Genomic DNA, 16,628 nt, shown 5'->3' with positions numbered 1-16,628 from the left:
ATTATTTTCACCAAATCACAGAATGTCCTGAGTTGGAGGGGACCCACAAGGATCAAGTCAAGCTCCTGTCCCTGCACAGGACAACCCCAAAATTCACACCATGTGTCTGAGGACATTGTCCAAATGCTTTTCGCCTAAATAAAGAACGATGAAGAGAACCAGGAGATTCCTCCCAGAGGAGCAGAAGTTGTCCTGAGAAGATATCAGAGAACACTTGTCCCAGCTACAGAAGATATACATCAAGTCCTGAATCTCTCCACCAGCTCCAACCGCTGTAAAACCTGGAAGAATGCAGTTGTACCGCTAAGATGTGTCCTATGGCCCAGATAAATCTTGATGTTAAAATGGAGACCTTCAAACAACTGGCTCTGAGGCAGCAGTAAGCCACAATATTCTTCAGCAGGTTATTTATTTATCATCTGCCCCTTCTTGCCAAGTTCAGGCCTTTGGTAGCTCCCATCCTCTCCTTCACGCCACACCAAGGAAATCTTGCCGCTGTCATCTTCTAAGGAGGTTCTCTCCCCCCTCCTAAATCTACCAGGTTTCTGCCTGAGGGCCACAGTTTATCAGCTACCAAAGAGCACAGAAACACCACAAATATTGTTTGAATCTTCACATCAACAACACTATGAGTTTTCCAGAAGTTCCCATGAGCTTCCAAGCACGTCAGCTTTGGGATGGGCTCAGAAGTGCGTGTACCAGGCAGTGGGCACTAATAATTACCCATATGTATCTGCCAACTGTTTGTACACCACACATTATCAACTTGGAGGAATTCCATAAGAGAAAAAAAAGTTGCATTCACGATAGGTGTAGAAAACCAGGAGGCTCCTGAGTTACAAACTACTTGATGCAAGGAGAAACAGCTTCTACAGAACTCTGAGGTTGGCCAGGGCCAAGGACAACGCACAGTGGTGATGGATCGCTGGACAAAACACAACTTCCAGCCTACACGTGATGATGGTGTCACACACAACTCTGTTTATGAAGTTCTCCAAATACAAATATATAGCAATACAGCCCATGGGACTTCTTTCAGTAAATTGTATCTCACACTTGCCAGAAAAATTTCTACCGGCATTCCTGGGTCTTACACACTTGTCCTGAAATCAACCTTAAGACTGTGACTTGGAAGTACTATCAGAAGTTTTTCCTCCAGTTCTGAACCATTCAAAACATGCTGGAATTCAACAAAGTCACCTCCCAAAAAGTATATTACACCTTTCCACAATGGAGGCACATGGTTCAACAGCATCTGCATGATCCCTAGGAAGGCCAAGCCTTGGAAGGGGCTTCAGATCTCCTGTCATGGGTCATCCATGACCAGAGAGTGGCATCCCAAGGGTTTTTTTTTCACTCCACATGGCATCTGTCACCTCTTTCAGGTGGGCAGGGTTACTGGGAAAAAGACCCAGGATCAGGATCATTAGATGATGTGAAGTTTAGTTCCAACTGGCGTCACCAGGCGAAATACAAGAGTCAACACTCCAGCTCAAGGGACATAAAGATATGAAGTCTCACCATGGAAAAACTAATGAAATAGGAAAAAGTAAAACAAAGATATATATCCGTACTCTTTATGAGACAACTATTTCCAAGGTAAACTTAATTCACTTCCTAAATGAATAATCCACTTGTGGATAAGGCATAGAATCATAGAATCATTTTGGTTGGAAGAGACCCTCAGGATCATTGAGTCAAATCATAACCTAACTCCAGCACTAAACCACGTCCCTAAGAACCTCATCTAAATGCTTTTTAAACCCCTCCAGGGATGGCGACTCCACCACTGCCCTGGGCAGCCTGTTCCAATGCCCAACAACCATGCTGACCTTAAAGCCATATTAATCTAAAGTGACTGGAGTGTAGACAAGAGTTTATTATGCATTAGAGGTTTATTTGCTATCAAGTCAGTACAAGAATGATTAGCCCTGCTACTCTTGCAGAATTTAACTCTTTTATTCTGTTTCTGAATTTCAGCTCCAAGCCACTGGAGTCTACCTTCAACAAATAGGCTAATTTGATAGTCAGAAACATTACAGGTGTAGAATCCCCATGGTATTCAAAACAGAAACAAGCACAGATGTAATACACCATGTTCTAAAGTTTACTAGATGAGTAACTCTCCAATAGTTTGTTGCAAAATTAAAAACACTGCATTTTACTAACAGGCGGTGGATTAACGGCTTTGGCATCAATGTTTTGGTTCAGTCCCTAAGTGCAGCAGGAAAGCAACGATCTACTTATATTCCAGGTTTAGACAAGCAAGTTCAGCCTGTGTTCAGGTGATAACGACTGATTCGGAACCACAGTTAAATTTCTTACCCATAACGGGAAGGGTGTGATAAGACACGAACACGCAGACCTGCAGAGCAGATGAAAAGTGGCTGATGCAGCTTTATGGCAGAAGTAAGCCCATAATATTGATATATCCACACACTTAATATGTTTAATGAAGAAGATTCAGCAATATATAGTGAGTGAATAAACTCCACCCATCCAGCACCACAGGTACTACCCACATGGGATGTCAGAACTTGTTCATTTATGACAGGACACCACATGAATCAATCTTTCTGCATTGAAACCAGCTAATAAATCTTAATGGTAGTATCAATTATTCACCTTTAAGTGAAACAGTGTCTAATAGTACTTCCATATCACATTTATCTCCCACTTTCAGTACTAAACAACGTACTGTAGATATTACAGGTTACTGCAATGTATCGTGACTTTACCTAAAAGTCACATCAAACCCCATAACTTCTGATCAATAGTACACAAACATGCTTGATATCAAGCATTACATATGAGAAAAATCAATCACATTAGCAGAATGCTACTTCAATACCTTCTTCTTTATACACCTAATCTTGAACTTGAAGCCTGTCAAACCCCTTGTCATTAGGTCAAGTTGACCTTTGCTGCCTTTAATTAACAGCTACAAAGTTTCAGGTGTGTTTCTTCCATACAAATATTGAACAGCAGTTTAAGTCCACGTTAATTATTAATTTCTTCAAAGAATGTAAAGAACCCTTAAGCTTAATGTTATAAAGCTTTCCAGAGGTATTGGAATGACAGTAAAAAAAGCCTCTGACATAACCCACTGAAACAAACGAGTTTGGGAGCCAAATTGATCTGACAAGAGAAATATGTTAGGTGTCTAAAAGATTTAGAAAAATAATGCTGCTTATCAAACATAACTTACTGGCAGCTCCAAAGACTATATATTTTTTCAGTTCCACAATGCAGTATCAGGTATTTTCTATTAAAAGAAACCTATAAATAGTTTGTGCAGATCTTCTACAATCCACCTGCCATTAACCTCACTCCTCACTACAAAGACAGAAAAGGGGAAGGTGAGAAAAGATTTACAAAAATAAACCATCTCAGCATCTTTATACCTCTTGAACCTGAGCCAACGTGGCCAGAGTGGTTTTTATCACTAAACTCCAAACAAACAAAACACTTTCATGCTGTAATTAAGCAATAAACTTCTAGGCTGGGTCAATCAAGAGTCAAAGGAGATGAAGTTGGAGCAAAGTGTCTCAGCCTGGAAACCCACCCCCCAAAACACAGTTGCTGTTTCCAAGACGCCCTTTAGCACGACCATCATCAGCAAGATTCTGATGCAAGTTCAGTGTTTTGCTGAAAGAACGTGCAAAGCGTGTGGACGTGTTACCATTTCAATCAAGAGCAAATCAAAGCCTCATATTGCTAACAAAATAATCTGCAAAAATGGATGAGCTACCACAGCCCAACGCTCTTTGAAGACGCCGCAAGAGGTTCTCCCATTCAAACCAGCAAGAGTTTTGTGTAGTCATGTGTAAAATTAGATCTCTGTTGTGCAAGCTAACATTCTCCTAATATTTTCATTCACAAGAGACCAAGTGCTTAATTAACATTTATACCCAATCTCAAGCTATTTACCAATGCCAAGGAAGTGGTGATTTGATATCTTGGTTCCTTAAACAGCCCTAAATACAGATACAGCTCTTGCTCCTACCGCACGTATTTACTATTTAAATTTGCAACTGCTTTTCTATTGCAAGTAAAACTGTTAGTAAAAAAAGACTGTGTATGTTTGTTGGAACAAGGGAACAATATTGGTGTCCTGTGAAGATTTATTTCAGCTTGCACAGTTTTGCCATGGGAAGGCAATAGAAATCCAGTGCCGTAACACGCCGTAGGATGATCTGTGCTGTTACCTTAGTTTTGCATCTATAAATATAGTAATACAAAGGCGACGGCACCTCCCAGCCCTCAGAGTTTCACTTAAAATCATGTAATGAGGGGATTTTTAACAAATCTTACAAGAAAATTTCCTTTTTGAGACATATCAGCTGGTAAATTTTGTGAGTTAACACCGTCACCATCTTGACAGACACTCAACTTGATTCTTTCCCAAAAAGATTGGCGTAATTGCAACCCAAGTCACAACATTGTACATAAAGCAAGGGTAACTGTTATCAAAAGGAAGGTAATTATTCCTCATCAAATAAAATCTTCACCAGGCAACCACAGTCTCATTACTTTGAATAGTTGCAACTTTTAAATGAACCACCAGCCAGAAAAGTTATTTTATTGTACAGCTTTCCTAAGAAGGAGACTATTTCCACACACATATATATACACCCTAAACTATACCAGTTTATCCCACCATTACATAGCAATGGGCAAAAATTGACACCATACATTCTTATTTTCCTATTCAAGCATAATACCTACTACCCACCAAATCCCAAATAACATGTTAAATTTGTTTGTGCATTTCAAGACAAGACCATATACACAGCTAGAACACCTAACTCACTACAAATACATGTCATTAAGGAAACCAGGTTAGACATCCAATTAATAAACAAGTTCTTTGTTCTAATTATTAATAGGAAAGAAAATATAAGTGGCATACAACTAAGGAACAACACTCAGACTTGAGATCCTAGTTCTTGAGGCTCCTGATACAAAGAAACTAATTTCTACTAACATCTTCTAAGACTAGAAAATATAAGCCAGCAAAGCCTAGTCTAGTCTTTTCTAGTCTTCCAAGACTAGAAAATATAGGCCACATTTGGGGAAAAAGCAACAGCACCCCACACAACCCTCAAACCAAACACCACATTTGAAGCTGCTGAGTGTTTGATAATAAACAACAAAACCCTAAATTATTGATTCCCTTCCTTGATTGCAAATCGGCATAGAGAGGAGTCCCCAACAGCCATCAATGAGCAGCTGAGATTTAAAAGTTGGTCCAGGTTCTAAGAGGTTCAGGAAAAAGCAGCACCTTGAGGTTTTACAGCTATTTGCTTAGATTTTGTTATTTGTTACTGTCAAGCAATGGAAAAGTGAAAAAGTGAAACAAACTGTATAGAAGTGAAACCAAAATCTCTTCTGCACTCCAGGGAAAACTACATACAGTTGGTAAATAACACATGTTCAGGATAAAACAAGGATCACTTCAGTTTTCAATCAACGTTTAGCAACTTTATGACTTGTACCCTTAAAAACAACAAATAAAAATCACGTAGATAAATCTATTCACTGCAACTGTTTATTCTCCCGAAAGCATAAAATACACCAGGTAACAGCTGCCGGTGACACAAACCAAGCCCAATGAGTTGGTTGTACCAAAAGAAAACCCCTGCCATATAAGTTGTCACACAAAGCAACAAGAATCACCCAAATTTGTTTTTCACGCCTCCAGAATAAACGTAAATACATCAAGCAAATACATCATTTACACCAGACACCAGCAAAAAAACCCCAAGTAATTTAGAGATGACGTTTTCAGGAGCTCAAACTGCTCCCATTTGAGAATAACCCATTGCGTGCCAAACAGGAGGGGCAATACGGAGAACACTTTAAGAACCTGGCAAGTACAAAATCAACTCATAATGCAAACTCCATAAAGCAAGTCATTTGAAAGCTTCTTTAGAAAAGCATCATGCTGTTGATAAACCCCTCCCTGCTCATGCAATTAAAGTTATCAGGAATTATTTTTTATAACCAGATGCATATTCTTCAAGCACAGGTCACTATCTCATCTCATTTTAATTTATTCTGCAGTTCACACAGCAAATTACTCGTACACACCCACTTATGTTGTGTCACATAGCAAAAGCATTAGTTTTCTTTACAGACATCACTTTAAAAGGAATATTTTAATTAAAAATTGAAACTTTTAAGTGTGTCGCTGGTTTTTATGAGTAAGTTTTCCAACAGGTTAACAAAGCAACGCTTTTTCTAATGAGTCCTTTATATAACATTAAGTAGTACAGGAGCGCTGGGGAACTGAATATAAATACCTATTTTCCAGCAAGTTAACCTTGGTTTTAAGAAGTTAGCGGATCTCATCTGTCTTTCTCATATTGATCAGGCACCGGGCAACGCAAGGAGACAGTACATTAATCTTATTTCATTATATCTCAGCAGCGGCCATTGCGAACTCACAGACAGGACATTCGCACTTTGCAAAACTAGCGATTTCCTTCACCCGAGGAAAAACCGACACGCTGATTTAATCCCACCTTACAGGGTGGGTTTGGTGGGGAAGGAGACGAGGGTGTTTTGAGGGGGAAAAAACAGGGGGTGTTGGACCAAAAGGAGCCCCGAGCTGAGCTTTTCCAGCAGCAGGAAGTTTCTGTGGGGCCTCGCTGAGCATGCGCCGTGAGCTCCACGCTCTCCCTATGTGGCAAGAGTGCAGAGGCAACAACCAAACCAATAATAGAGACAAGAGCAACAAGCACCTTCCCCTCTCTATTCCTATCGCCACCCCCACGCACAGCCCTTCTCAACCCCCCACCAGGGCCTGGACCTTCCCCACATCCATGGCAGGGAGAAGGAATTAAGAGTCTGGCAACCCAAATGTGCTGCTGGAAAGAGAGGAGAGGGGAGGAGGAGCAGCTTGAAAGAAAACAGTGGAGGGCACAACCCTCCCCTCCACCTCGCACAGCTCAGGTGGTGCTGGGGAAAGAGCAAGGAGAGCTTTTCCCCCCCCCCCCCTAAAAATAAACTGCAAGGGGGTTGAGTGGGGCTAGAGAAGACACAATGGCTGGCTGGGTGTCAGGGGGGAGATGGCCTAAAATAGCAGCTGTGGGGACAACTCAGGGCTTCTCTGTGCACCCCCACCCTACATATACAGAGAGGAATGGAGGCGGGGTGAAAGATCAGGACGTTGTCTCCTGTATGCGTCCTTGTTTCAAGGGAGATGTAAAAAATGGACATATACATGGAGGGAGCGGGGAGTGGGGGGGGAGAAGCAACCCCCAAAGCTGTGGGGAGGAGATATAAGAGCCCCATTGCCAGCATCAGGCTGATCAAAAAATAGTAATTTAAAAAATTAGTTATTTTAGCTTGCCCTCCTTTCTGCAGGATTTCCCCCTGCACAGAACTGGGGAGCAAACCCAGAAAAATGGGGTGTGTGTGGGGGGGTCATGACCAGTAATAAGGAGGAGAATGGGAGGGGGAAGGTCCCCCAGCTCTACTGTGGGGGGAGGCAGCTCCCTCCAAACACACAGCTGCTACCCCCTAAAAAAAGAAAGGCTGTGCTGGGGAGGAGGCACAGGTCTATCCCCCAACGCCCAGAAGATGGGCTGTGCTGGAGGACACACACAAATCTATCTCTCCTCCTAAAGAAATACTGTGCTGGGGGGGGGGGACACACGTCTACCTCTCGTCCTAAAAATGTGCTGGGCAGTGGGGGGACACAGGTCTACCCCTCCTCCTAAAGAAGGGCTGTGCTGGGGTGGACAAGTCTCCCCCCACTCCCAAAGAAGGGCTGTGCGGGGGGAGGACACACACAAATCTACCCCAAAGGGGCTGGGGGGGACGGGGACAGGTCCACCCGCCCCCCCCGGGGCGCCGCTCCGGGAATCCCAGGCCCCTCCTCTCCCTCATCGCGCTCCACCCCCGGGGCCGGGAGAAGGCGGGGGGGGGGAATAGCCCCGGCTCCCCCCTCAGCGCCCCGGCAGCCCTGAGCCGGCCGGGAGGGGGTATGTGTGGGGGGGGAGTTGGTATCCGGGCCGCTCACCCTGGTCTCCGGGCTCCTGCGGCGGCTGCAGAACGCGCTCCAGCTCGGGGAAAGGCAGCTCGGGTAGGTCCAGCAAGGCCCCGTAGCGTTCGAGGAAGGAGCAGACGACGGCGAAGTTGGGCCAGGAGCCCGGGCAGCACGGGCCTGCCGGGGGAGGGGGAGGCGGAGATGGAGCCGGAGGAGCCGCCGCCGCCGCCATCTTGGACCTGAGGATGGAGAAGGAGCCGGGAGGGGAGGAGGGGGCGGGGGAGGGAGGGGGCGCTGTCGAGCCGCGCCGCCACGATCCCACAATGCAACCGCGGGACAGGGAGGGGAGGGGGCGGCAGCCAGAGCGGCGCAGAGCGACACCTCCCGCCTCGTGCGGCGGGGGGAATGAAAACAAGACGGGGCGGCCGTTGGGCGGAGCCAATTATGACGGGGCCCTGAGGGGGGACAGCCCGGCGGTTTAGCCAATCGGAGAGCGCGAGGGGGCGGGGCTTGAAGGTAGCGCTGGCCAATGAGGAGGCAGCGGGTGGTCCCGCCCGCCCCCGCGGGAGAGGTGGCGGTTGCGCGGCGGGGCAGAGGTCGCGCGCGGGGCGGTGAGTGGGGGCGCGTAACGGTCGTGACGGGGCCTCGGGCTGAGGGGAGCGGGGAGCGGGGAGGGGGGGCGGCCTTGTCGGGGTCTGCTCGGCGCCGGCTCCCGGCCCCGCGGGCGGGGACACGTTCTGTGGGGCGGGGGAGAACCGTGTGAGGCGGCGGGGCCTTGTTTTGAGGCGAGGGGGTGGATTGTTCAAGAGCGGTTCGCCCGCCCCCCTGTGTGACAGCTGCCGCCTCCCCATGTGACAACTGCCCCCCCATCGCTGCTTCTCCGGGCTCTCTGTCCTTTCCTCTCGTCCTCCTTCCTACCAAAGTACTGGGAGTAAACAAGTGTCAACTTATCTCAGTCCTCTAAAAGAAACTGAGAATCCTTCCGAAAAGAAAAGAGGAGGGAAATAGTATTTATGGGTTAAAAAACGCACCCCAAAGAGGGGCCAAGTTCTAATCAGGCTGTACAGTATATTACTCCTGTCCATATAGAGATACATTGAAATTGAATCAATGAGGAGAATTAGTGTGAGGTAATAGTGTCTTATATTAAAAATATAGGTCTATTTACGGATTTGTTTGTTGAAAGTGTACTGCTAGTAAACGGGTGTCCGGGGCCAAGTTCTAGTCACAGGCTGTACAGTATATTACTCCTGTCCATATAGATACATAGAAATTGAATCCATGAGGAGAATTAGCGTGACATAATAATATATTAACAATACAGGTCTATTTATGAATTCACGTGGTGAAAGTGTACTGCTAGTAAACAGGTGTCCTTTAAAAACCCAGTCAACATGCTGGTAAATCTCTTCTTTTCTTTGAGGAGTTTATTTGGTTTCAAATATTCCTTTCTTAAAACGCAGAATAGTGCAGAAATGGAAGCTGTTCATTGAAATGGAGCTGACCAGTGCTGCTCAGTCCTCTTTGGTAAACGAGATTTGCAAAGTAAACAAGAGAAGAACATAAGCATTTTAATTATTTGAGGAGCTCTTCATAATTGAAGTGAATAGACTTTGGCTTGCCGCAGTCTTTATTACAAAAAGGTTTTGTTCGTTTGAAAGCAAACAGCAAAATGTTGCAGTTTATTGATTTCCCTTTAATGTATATAAAATGCTATTTGTTCGAGATAAATGCTTTAGAAATGTGTAACGCATCTTTTTATTTTTAACTGTTTTATGAAGAGTGTTAATATTGCCATCAGCTGATTCACTAACATCCTCCATCTGCATATAAAATACCTATTTTAATCACCAGTGTTATCTTCTCTGTGTATGCAGAAAATAGGGTTGTGTTACATTTTTTTACTGCTAGTTTACTCGCCCCCTGCTCTGTGATCTACTCAATAAACCTCCTTCATCCAGGTCCTCAGCAAAATTAGGTGAAGCACAGCAGGTTCCATCTGATTATGAGGAGAAACTTCTTTCCTTTGAGGTGCCAGATCCTGGCCCAGCCTGCCCAGAGAGGTTGTGGAGTCTCCTTCTCTGGAGACATTCAAACCCACCTGGACACCTTCCTGTGTGATCTGCTCTGGTGACCCTGTGTTAGCAGGTGGGTTGGACTGGATGATCCCCAGAGGTCCCTTCAACCCCAACCAGCCTGTGATTCTGTGACAAAGTTCCCAAAAACAATCTTTTCCTAGTTCTTAAACTTTGCATCTTGCTCCCTCCTTACCCTGTTCATTTCAGTGTAGCCTGTCATTGTCGCTTGCCTTTCTGCTGTCAGTTTTTAAATCCTGAAGTGCTTTTCTAGCTGCTCTATCGCTTCTGAAATGGCACCGGCTGCAGCGAACTCACCCACCTCCGCCCCATGACCCTGTTGGCGCTGGAGAAAAACTACATCATCTTTTGATACCTTACAGGAGTTTTGCTGCCTGAAGCTTGACATAAGTCAATTTATTCTTTGATCTCAGGTTGCACATTGTACTTTATGAAACATTCTTTCCTACTATAGTCAATAAAATTTTCTCTGCACTTCTCTGGTTCACTTTTTTTATTCTATTTGTTGCTAGTGGGTGCTTCTCTGAAACAATGTTTGCCTTCACAGAAGACAATTTTAAAATCCACCTGCTTGCGCAACTGCAATTCAGCCTCATGTTTCTTCTGTTTTATTCTCAGCTGTTTTTTTCTTCTGCCATCCTTAACCGCAGTTTCATTTCTTTCGGTATAATCTCCTTGTATAAACTTGTATTTTGCCTCCTTTTTAAGCTTTTCTGCTTCCTTTATTTCCTAGGTTTTTAAACCCTCATAACTTCGCTTATAGATTCCTGAGCCATTTCTCCGCATCTCTTTGTGTTTGGGCTGCTGTGATTGAAATAAGCTGCTATTTTAGATTATGCTTCTGAGTTGTATAGTTCATGTGTCTTTTGATCCTTAGTGGTACTATATATTTTGCTACTGTACTTTTCTCGTAGTGAAAAATTTAAAACACAATTAATTTCTTGGGGAAATATTTTTCTGCTCCTTGCTGATTGGTAACTGGACCGTGCCCTTTGTCAACAATGTCCAAAGTTCCTGATAAAAGGTTCATTCTTATGCAAATTTAAGATACTCTTATTAATTCAAATAGCCTGACCTTACCGATATTCTCTGGCAGTATTATGGGAAGTATTTTTAGATTACAAATTTTTATGGCTTTTATTTTTGTCTCTTTGTTTCTGCTGTTTGCTCATTTTTGTGCTGTTTGGAGAAGACACTTTGGAACCCTTAGCTTGTATTTGCTCTCCCATTTGCAGTTTGTGCCTGTTCGAATGGACAGTCCCAGCCTTGTACTGCTGTTTGGATTGGGAAATCTGATATTCCTAATCATTTTGTTGTTAATTCACCTCTCTCTAAACCTCCGGGTCTATTTCTGCTGTTTCATCTCAAAACTAGCATAGGCAGAAATTCTGGGTGGTTTATTCAGTGTTTTCTCTTTGACTGGTGAGTGATTTCACTTTGTGCTGGTTATTTCTTCTCCTATAATCTTCCTTCAAGCAGACTTTTGGAAAAATAGTCGTAAAACTTTTGTTTCAATCTGTTGCATTGTGGATATGTAACGAGAGAATGTAGAATATATGAATCCGAGCAAGTTTGAGTTCCTCATAGCTGCTTGCCTGGTACCCTATTTGGTAGGGCACACATGCCGCTAATTCACAAAGGAGCAAGAAAGAAAGAATCGCTCTGTTATTACGTGGAAGAAGCGGCTCCAGTCCTGTGCCAGATCCAAACTAGCGCAGTTTTTACTTCATGCGACATTTGAAACGGGATACCGGGATCCGCTCCTGGCGATGCGAGAGGAGCGTGTCCTGCCTGGCCGGGCTGTGCTTTGCTGTGACACATGCAGGATGGCAGTCGGGTAAACCAAAGATTTGTCTTTTGTGAGCGCTTTTTCTTTAATCAGTGCCACCAGGATTCCTATGATCTTTTTGTTTTCCTGGTGAATTTAACAATTAAAACGTAAAGGATGAGAAACTGCGTATCTGGAAGGATCTACCACTGAGGTTTTCTGCATCAGCCAGGAGCAGATGTCTTTTTACTGCAAAAACAACCTTATTTTTTCAGATTTCAGACTGTTGTTCTTCTGAACTGGAAGGGCAGAAAGATGTCCCTGCCCTCCTGATGCCCAGCTGGGGTTGTGATAGCAGATCTAAAAATTACCACTGCTAATACCAAAAAGCAGTTGGTCTATAGCTGATAAGGCCTCAGCTGGAGCACTCTGTGTAGTTCTAGGCAACAGACATCAAAGAAAGATGCATACAAAAAGGTGAAAATAAGCAGAGATTTAGAAAACAGGACTGAAGGGAAGGGAAGTTTATTTAACCTCAAAGAAAGGAAAAAAAGAGTTAAGTCCTTAGGAAAACACAAGCTAGTGGAAAAGACAAAGATTAAGCTGTTCTCCTTGTCTGCAGCAGAAAGGCTTAGAAATAATGGTTTTAAGTTGAAACAGTGAAGACTGAGGTCTTAGAAAACACATTATTTGGATGTTTAAGTGTCCTGAGATGTTACAGATGTTACTTGGCCTCTAAGAGTGACAAGGGAAACAAGGTTTGATCCCTTTAGGTCTCTGAAAGTCTTGATTGCTGTAGCAACATGGCAATGCCGTTGTTTTCTTCATGGCTTTCTGTTGGGTTGGTTCGTTTTGGATTTTTAAAATCTAATTTACTCCTTTAAATTAATGAAGCAATCAGAGAAACAGTCACATCTCTCAGATATTTGAGGAAATTATTATCATCCTCATTGTACATTTTAGGAAGGAGATGAAAGCCCAGATGCAAGAGGATATTCTGGAACCTGATCCATGTTGATAGTTTTAAAACTCGAGCACCCAACACTTGCACAGATTTAGCATGTATAATGATTTGCCTAAAATCCTGCACACAATCCCCGGGACTGGTAATTCACCAAATCTGCTGATCCTCAGTTCAATTCTCTTGTCACAATATCACGTGAATAAAGTCTGTAAGAACGTTTCCTTTCCAGCTCCTGGGGGCAAGGACAGAATTTTCTGATTTTATTAATGTGCTGCATATGTGAGCCTGATGTTATGTATTAAATATCCGTTTTTCCAGACTTTGGTTGAACTTTGTGATGTCTTCCCCTGAAATTGCTTCCCTTTCTTGGGGTCAGATGAAGGTGAAAGGCTGTTCTACCACATACAAGGACTGCAAAGTGTGGCCGGGAGGAAGCCGAACCTGGGATTGGCGAGAAACCGGGACTAATGTAAGTTTGCTTTTTATTATCCACCCTGCATTTTATATAGGACTCTAAGGATAGTCCAGAAAACAGTTGTTAAAGTTCCAGCCAGAAATTCCATAGGTTGAATTTTCCTGGGAAGAACAGAGGCAGTTCTATGATTGTGCAGGGAGATGATGGGGCTGCAGATACACCATGTCTGGAAGTTCAAAGAAGTCGACACTACTCGACCGTACGTGTTTGGAAGACAACAATGCATGTGGTTTAGTTTATATTCTTTTCCTTGGTGTCCCTTGTGCTTATTTCAGAGGAAAAACATGCAGATACAGTGTCACATGCACTAGTTTCTCCATGGAAAGCTCGCACTTTGGCGAACCACACAATGTCTTCTCTTGGTAGCCATGTACAAAGTGCTTGCCCTCACCATTTTAAAACTTCAGCTGTAAACGCTGCAAAATTTTGTAAAAGCACATGGAATAGGATTGACATTCCAGATTTCAAAGTAGCATAATGTTGGTTGCATTAGGAACCTGGTGTTGATAATTCTTCCCAGATTAGGGCTTGCACTAGGATAGCTGGATTGGCTAGAAAAAGATCAGTGTTTTCTAAACAAAAGTTAAAGCACAAAAGAAAGATGTACTGATGAGGTCTTACAGCCAACACCTGCAGCTGTCCCCACGCTGCGGATCCAGCGCTGCTCAGTTCATTTGGACACAACTGAAGGGCAGAACCTTCGGTTTTGGAACTTCATCTAGAATCTTTGGGGAACGGAACTTTATTAACCTGTCAGAGTTCAGTTTTTACAGGGTATATAATGCCAAGAGAAAGGTAGTGCTGTCATGCAAAGATACCTGTACCTTGCAGAGAGAAAGAGAGCTGTGTATGTAACCTTTTAAACATATTTATGGCCTCATTGTGAAAAATGAAGTTTTTGCTTTTTGGCTGCTCGGAGAGGTGGATTCTGTGGTGTGGGATGTCGCTTTTTGTTTATTTGACAACATTGCTTTCCTGGTATATGTGACTGGAGAAGCAGAAGAGATAGATTAGCTAGAAAGTTCACAACTAGTTCCCAGCTCAGTCACATTTTTATACTCATTCTGACCACTTGAGAACTTTAGTTTCAAACTATATCCACCTATTAGCATTTAGGAGGCTGTGCTTTCTTGTTGAACTTTCAAATGAGGGATGTCTTCAGGTGACAAGTAAAAGCTTTAAGTTCATAAAAGTCTTTAGAGAGCTGAAACAAGAAAAATGAGTCTGTGTTAGATTAAAATCAGAGGAGGAAAGTTGAGTTATTTGGAGAGGTGGGTTTTATGGCATCTTTTTATATCATCAGGAAGTAAAAAAACCCAACATGTTAAGGGTTCACCTTACATAGGTCACTTGTAAAGCTCCTGCTTTAGGTCAGTTCTATCCCTGCAGCTATGAGGAGTTTGGTGATTTGGTTTAAAAACAAATAGCAAGCAACAAATATGAGAACAGAACTAAACTTTCTAGACTGTGTCTCAAACTTTAGAAGAAATGTAAAAAATAATCCCATCAACACTGGAAATTTTAGGATTCACCAGATGCGTTTTCTTTGTGTTTGACTCCAGTGTCCCTGCTTTCTCTGAACATGTTTTTTCTGGGGTAGGTAGAGCTGAAGTTTGGGGAACAAGTGTTGATGGTCATATCCCACGCTATAGTTGGAAATAAATTGCTTATTTTTCTTCTCTGCTATCAGCCCGTTGTCTAGTACATAATTCTGTCATCGGGAACATTGTATAACTGGCTCTGCAAGGTTCTGTAACTAAGCACTGATAGTTCTTACGGCCTTAACCCTTGGAGATGAAAGGCAACCTCCCTGCTGGCTCCATTTCAGTGCCATCTGCTAATGGGAGAAAAAAGTAGGAATCCTAAAAGGGAAACAAGAGAACAAAACAGGTGAGAAAATTCTGCTGCCCTTTCTCTGTCCCTCCAGCTGTCAAATCAGCAATGATACAGTTACTCCATCATGTTACATGTCTCCTTTAAAGACACTAGTTTCCAATGAAACATGTACTTAGTAAATTTGCTGATGACACAGAATTGGGGGAGCTGTGGATACTCTGGAGGGCAGAGAGGCCCTGCAGAGGGATCTGGACAAATTGGAGACCTGGGCAACCACCAACCACATGAAATTCAACATGAGCAAGTGCTGGATTTTGCACTTGGGACACGACAACCCTGGCTGTACAGACAGACTGGGGGTTGAGATGCAGGAAGGCAGTTCTGTGGAGAAGCATCTGGGGGTTCTGGTTGATGGCAAGTTGAACATGAGCCAACAGTGTCCCTGGAGCCAAGAGGTACCCATGTCCTGGGTGCATCCAGCACAGCATGGCCAGCCGGGCAGGGAGGGGATTGTCCTGCTCTGCTCTGGTTCAGCCTCACCTGGAGCACTGTGTGCAGGGCTGGGGACACGGGATAAAAAGGATATAAAGCTACTAGAGAGCGTCCAGAATGGGCTACAAAGTTGGTGAAGGATTTGGAGGAGAAGCTGTATGAGGAACGGCTGAAGTCACTGGGTTTGTTCAGCCTGGAGGAGACTGAGAGGAGAGCTCATGGCAGCTACAGCTTCATCACAAGTGGAGGAGGAAGGGCAAGTGCTGATCTCTTCTCTTTAGTGACCAGTGACAGAACCCGAGGGAATGGCAGGAAGATGTGCCAGGGGAGGTTTAGGTTGGACATGAGGAAAAGGTTCTTCACCCAGAGGGTGCTGGACACTGGAACAGCCTCCCCAGGGAGGTGTCACAGCCCCAACCTGACACTGTTCAAGAAGAGACTGGACAACGTCCTCAGACACACGGTGTGAACTGTGGGGTTGTCCTGTGCAGGGACAGGAGTTGGACTCGATGATCCTTGTGGGTCCCTTCCAACTCAGGACATTCTATGATTCTATGTGGAAACCCCTGGAAAAAAAGTGTCTTGTGCAACCAAAGAAAATCCCTTTGTTCCATGGCTTTAATGTCTGTGGAGTACTTATGACTGCAAACCTTCCTCATCCATCTGTTGTAATTGCAGTAAACCATTCCAGTTCTTTTTGTGTAAGTCCTGAGTCTACTTTAAAACCCCAAAAGGAAAAGCATCGCCTGTTCTGTCTCAAACATGTACTTGCTGTGATTTGCTCTGAGAAAGCTCTGCATGTCAAAGCGACCCCTGTATTCTAATTGCAGATATCAAATGTAAAGCTGGTGCTTTGACCTTAATTAATGGGATGAACCTAGAATTTTCTGGAAGTATAGGGGATATAGATATATGGGCGTCTCCTTAAAAATAACGTTCTCCAGAAGTCCACCACTGCACTACCTAAGTGAGAAACGTATCTCAGTCCTCTAAAAGAAATT

The 16,628-nt window shown here is 43.8% G+C and overlaps 2 protein-coding genes across 8 annotated transcripts in view; one reads left to right on the top strand and one right to left on the bottom strand.

The window, feature by feature from the left end:
* Positions 1-8,382, bottom strand: part of RSF1 (remodeling and spacing factor 1) — a 60,362-nt gene extending 51,980 nt beyond the window's left edge. The window contains exon 1 of one of the 2 annotated variants that reach the window (XM_080363508.1): positions 8,030-8,382. In XM_080363508.1, the coding sequence (XP_080219634.1) occupies positions 8,030-8,228 (199 nt within the window). In that variant the 5' untranslated portion in view covers positions 8,229-8,382. Of the gene's footprint in view, positions 1-6,305; positions 6,334-8,029 lie in introns of those variants that run through there. The other variant, XM_080363509.1, reaches the window with a different exon arrangement.
* Positions 1-16,628, top strand: part of AAMDC (adipogenesis associated Mth938 domain containing) — a 34,269-nt gene that overhangs the window by 10,245 nt on the left and 7,396 nt on the right. For 2 of the 6 annotated variants that reach the window (XM_080363518.1, XM_080363513.1), the window contains exons 1-2: positions 8,552-8,607; positions 13,143-13,293. In XM_080363518.1, coding sequence (XP_080219644.1) covers positions 13,162-13,293 — 132 coding nt within the window. In that variant the 5' untranslated portion in view covers positions 8,552-8,607; positions 13,143-13,161. Of the gene's footprint in view, positions 1-7,684; positions 8,093-8,551; positions 8,608-10,015; positions 10,145-13,142; positions 13,294-16,628 lie in introns of those variants that run through there. The other 4 variants (XM_080363516.1, XM_080363515.1, XM_080363517.1 and 1 more) reach the window with 3 other exon arrangements.

The sequence above is a fragment of the Nesoenas mayeri genome, assembly GCF_963082525.1.
Source record: "Nesoenas mayeri genome assembly, chromosome: 1".
NCBI classification, from domain to species: Eukaryota; Metazoa; Chordata; class Aves; order Columbiformes; family Columbidae; genus Nesoenas; species Nesoenas mayeri.
The sequence above is the reverse complement of the archived record's forward strand: the minus strand, read 5'-3'. Positions and strand labels throughout refer to the sequence as shown.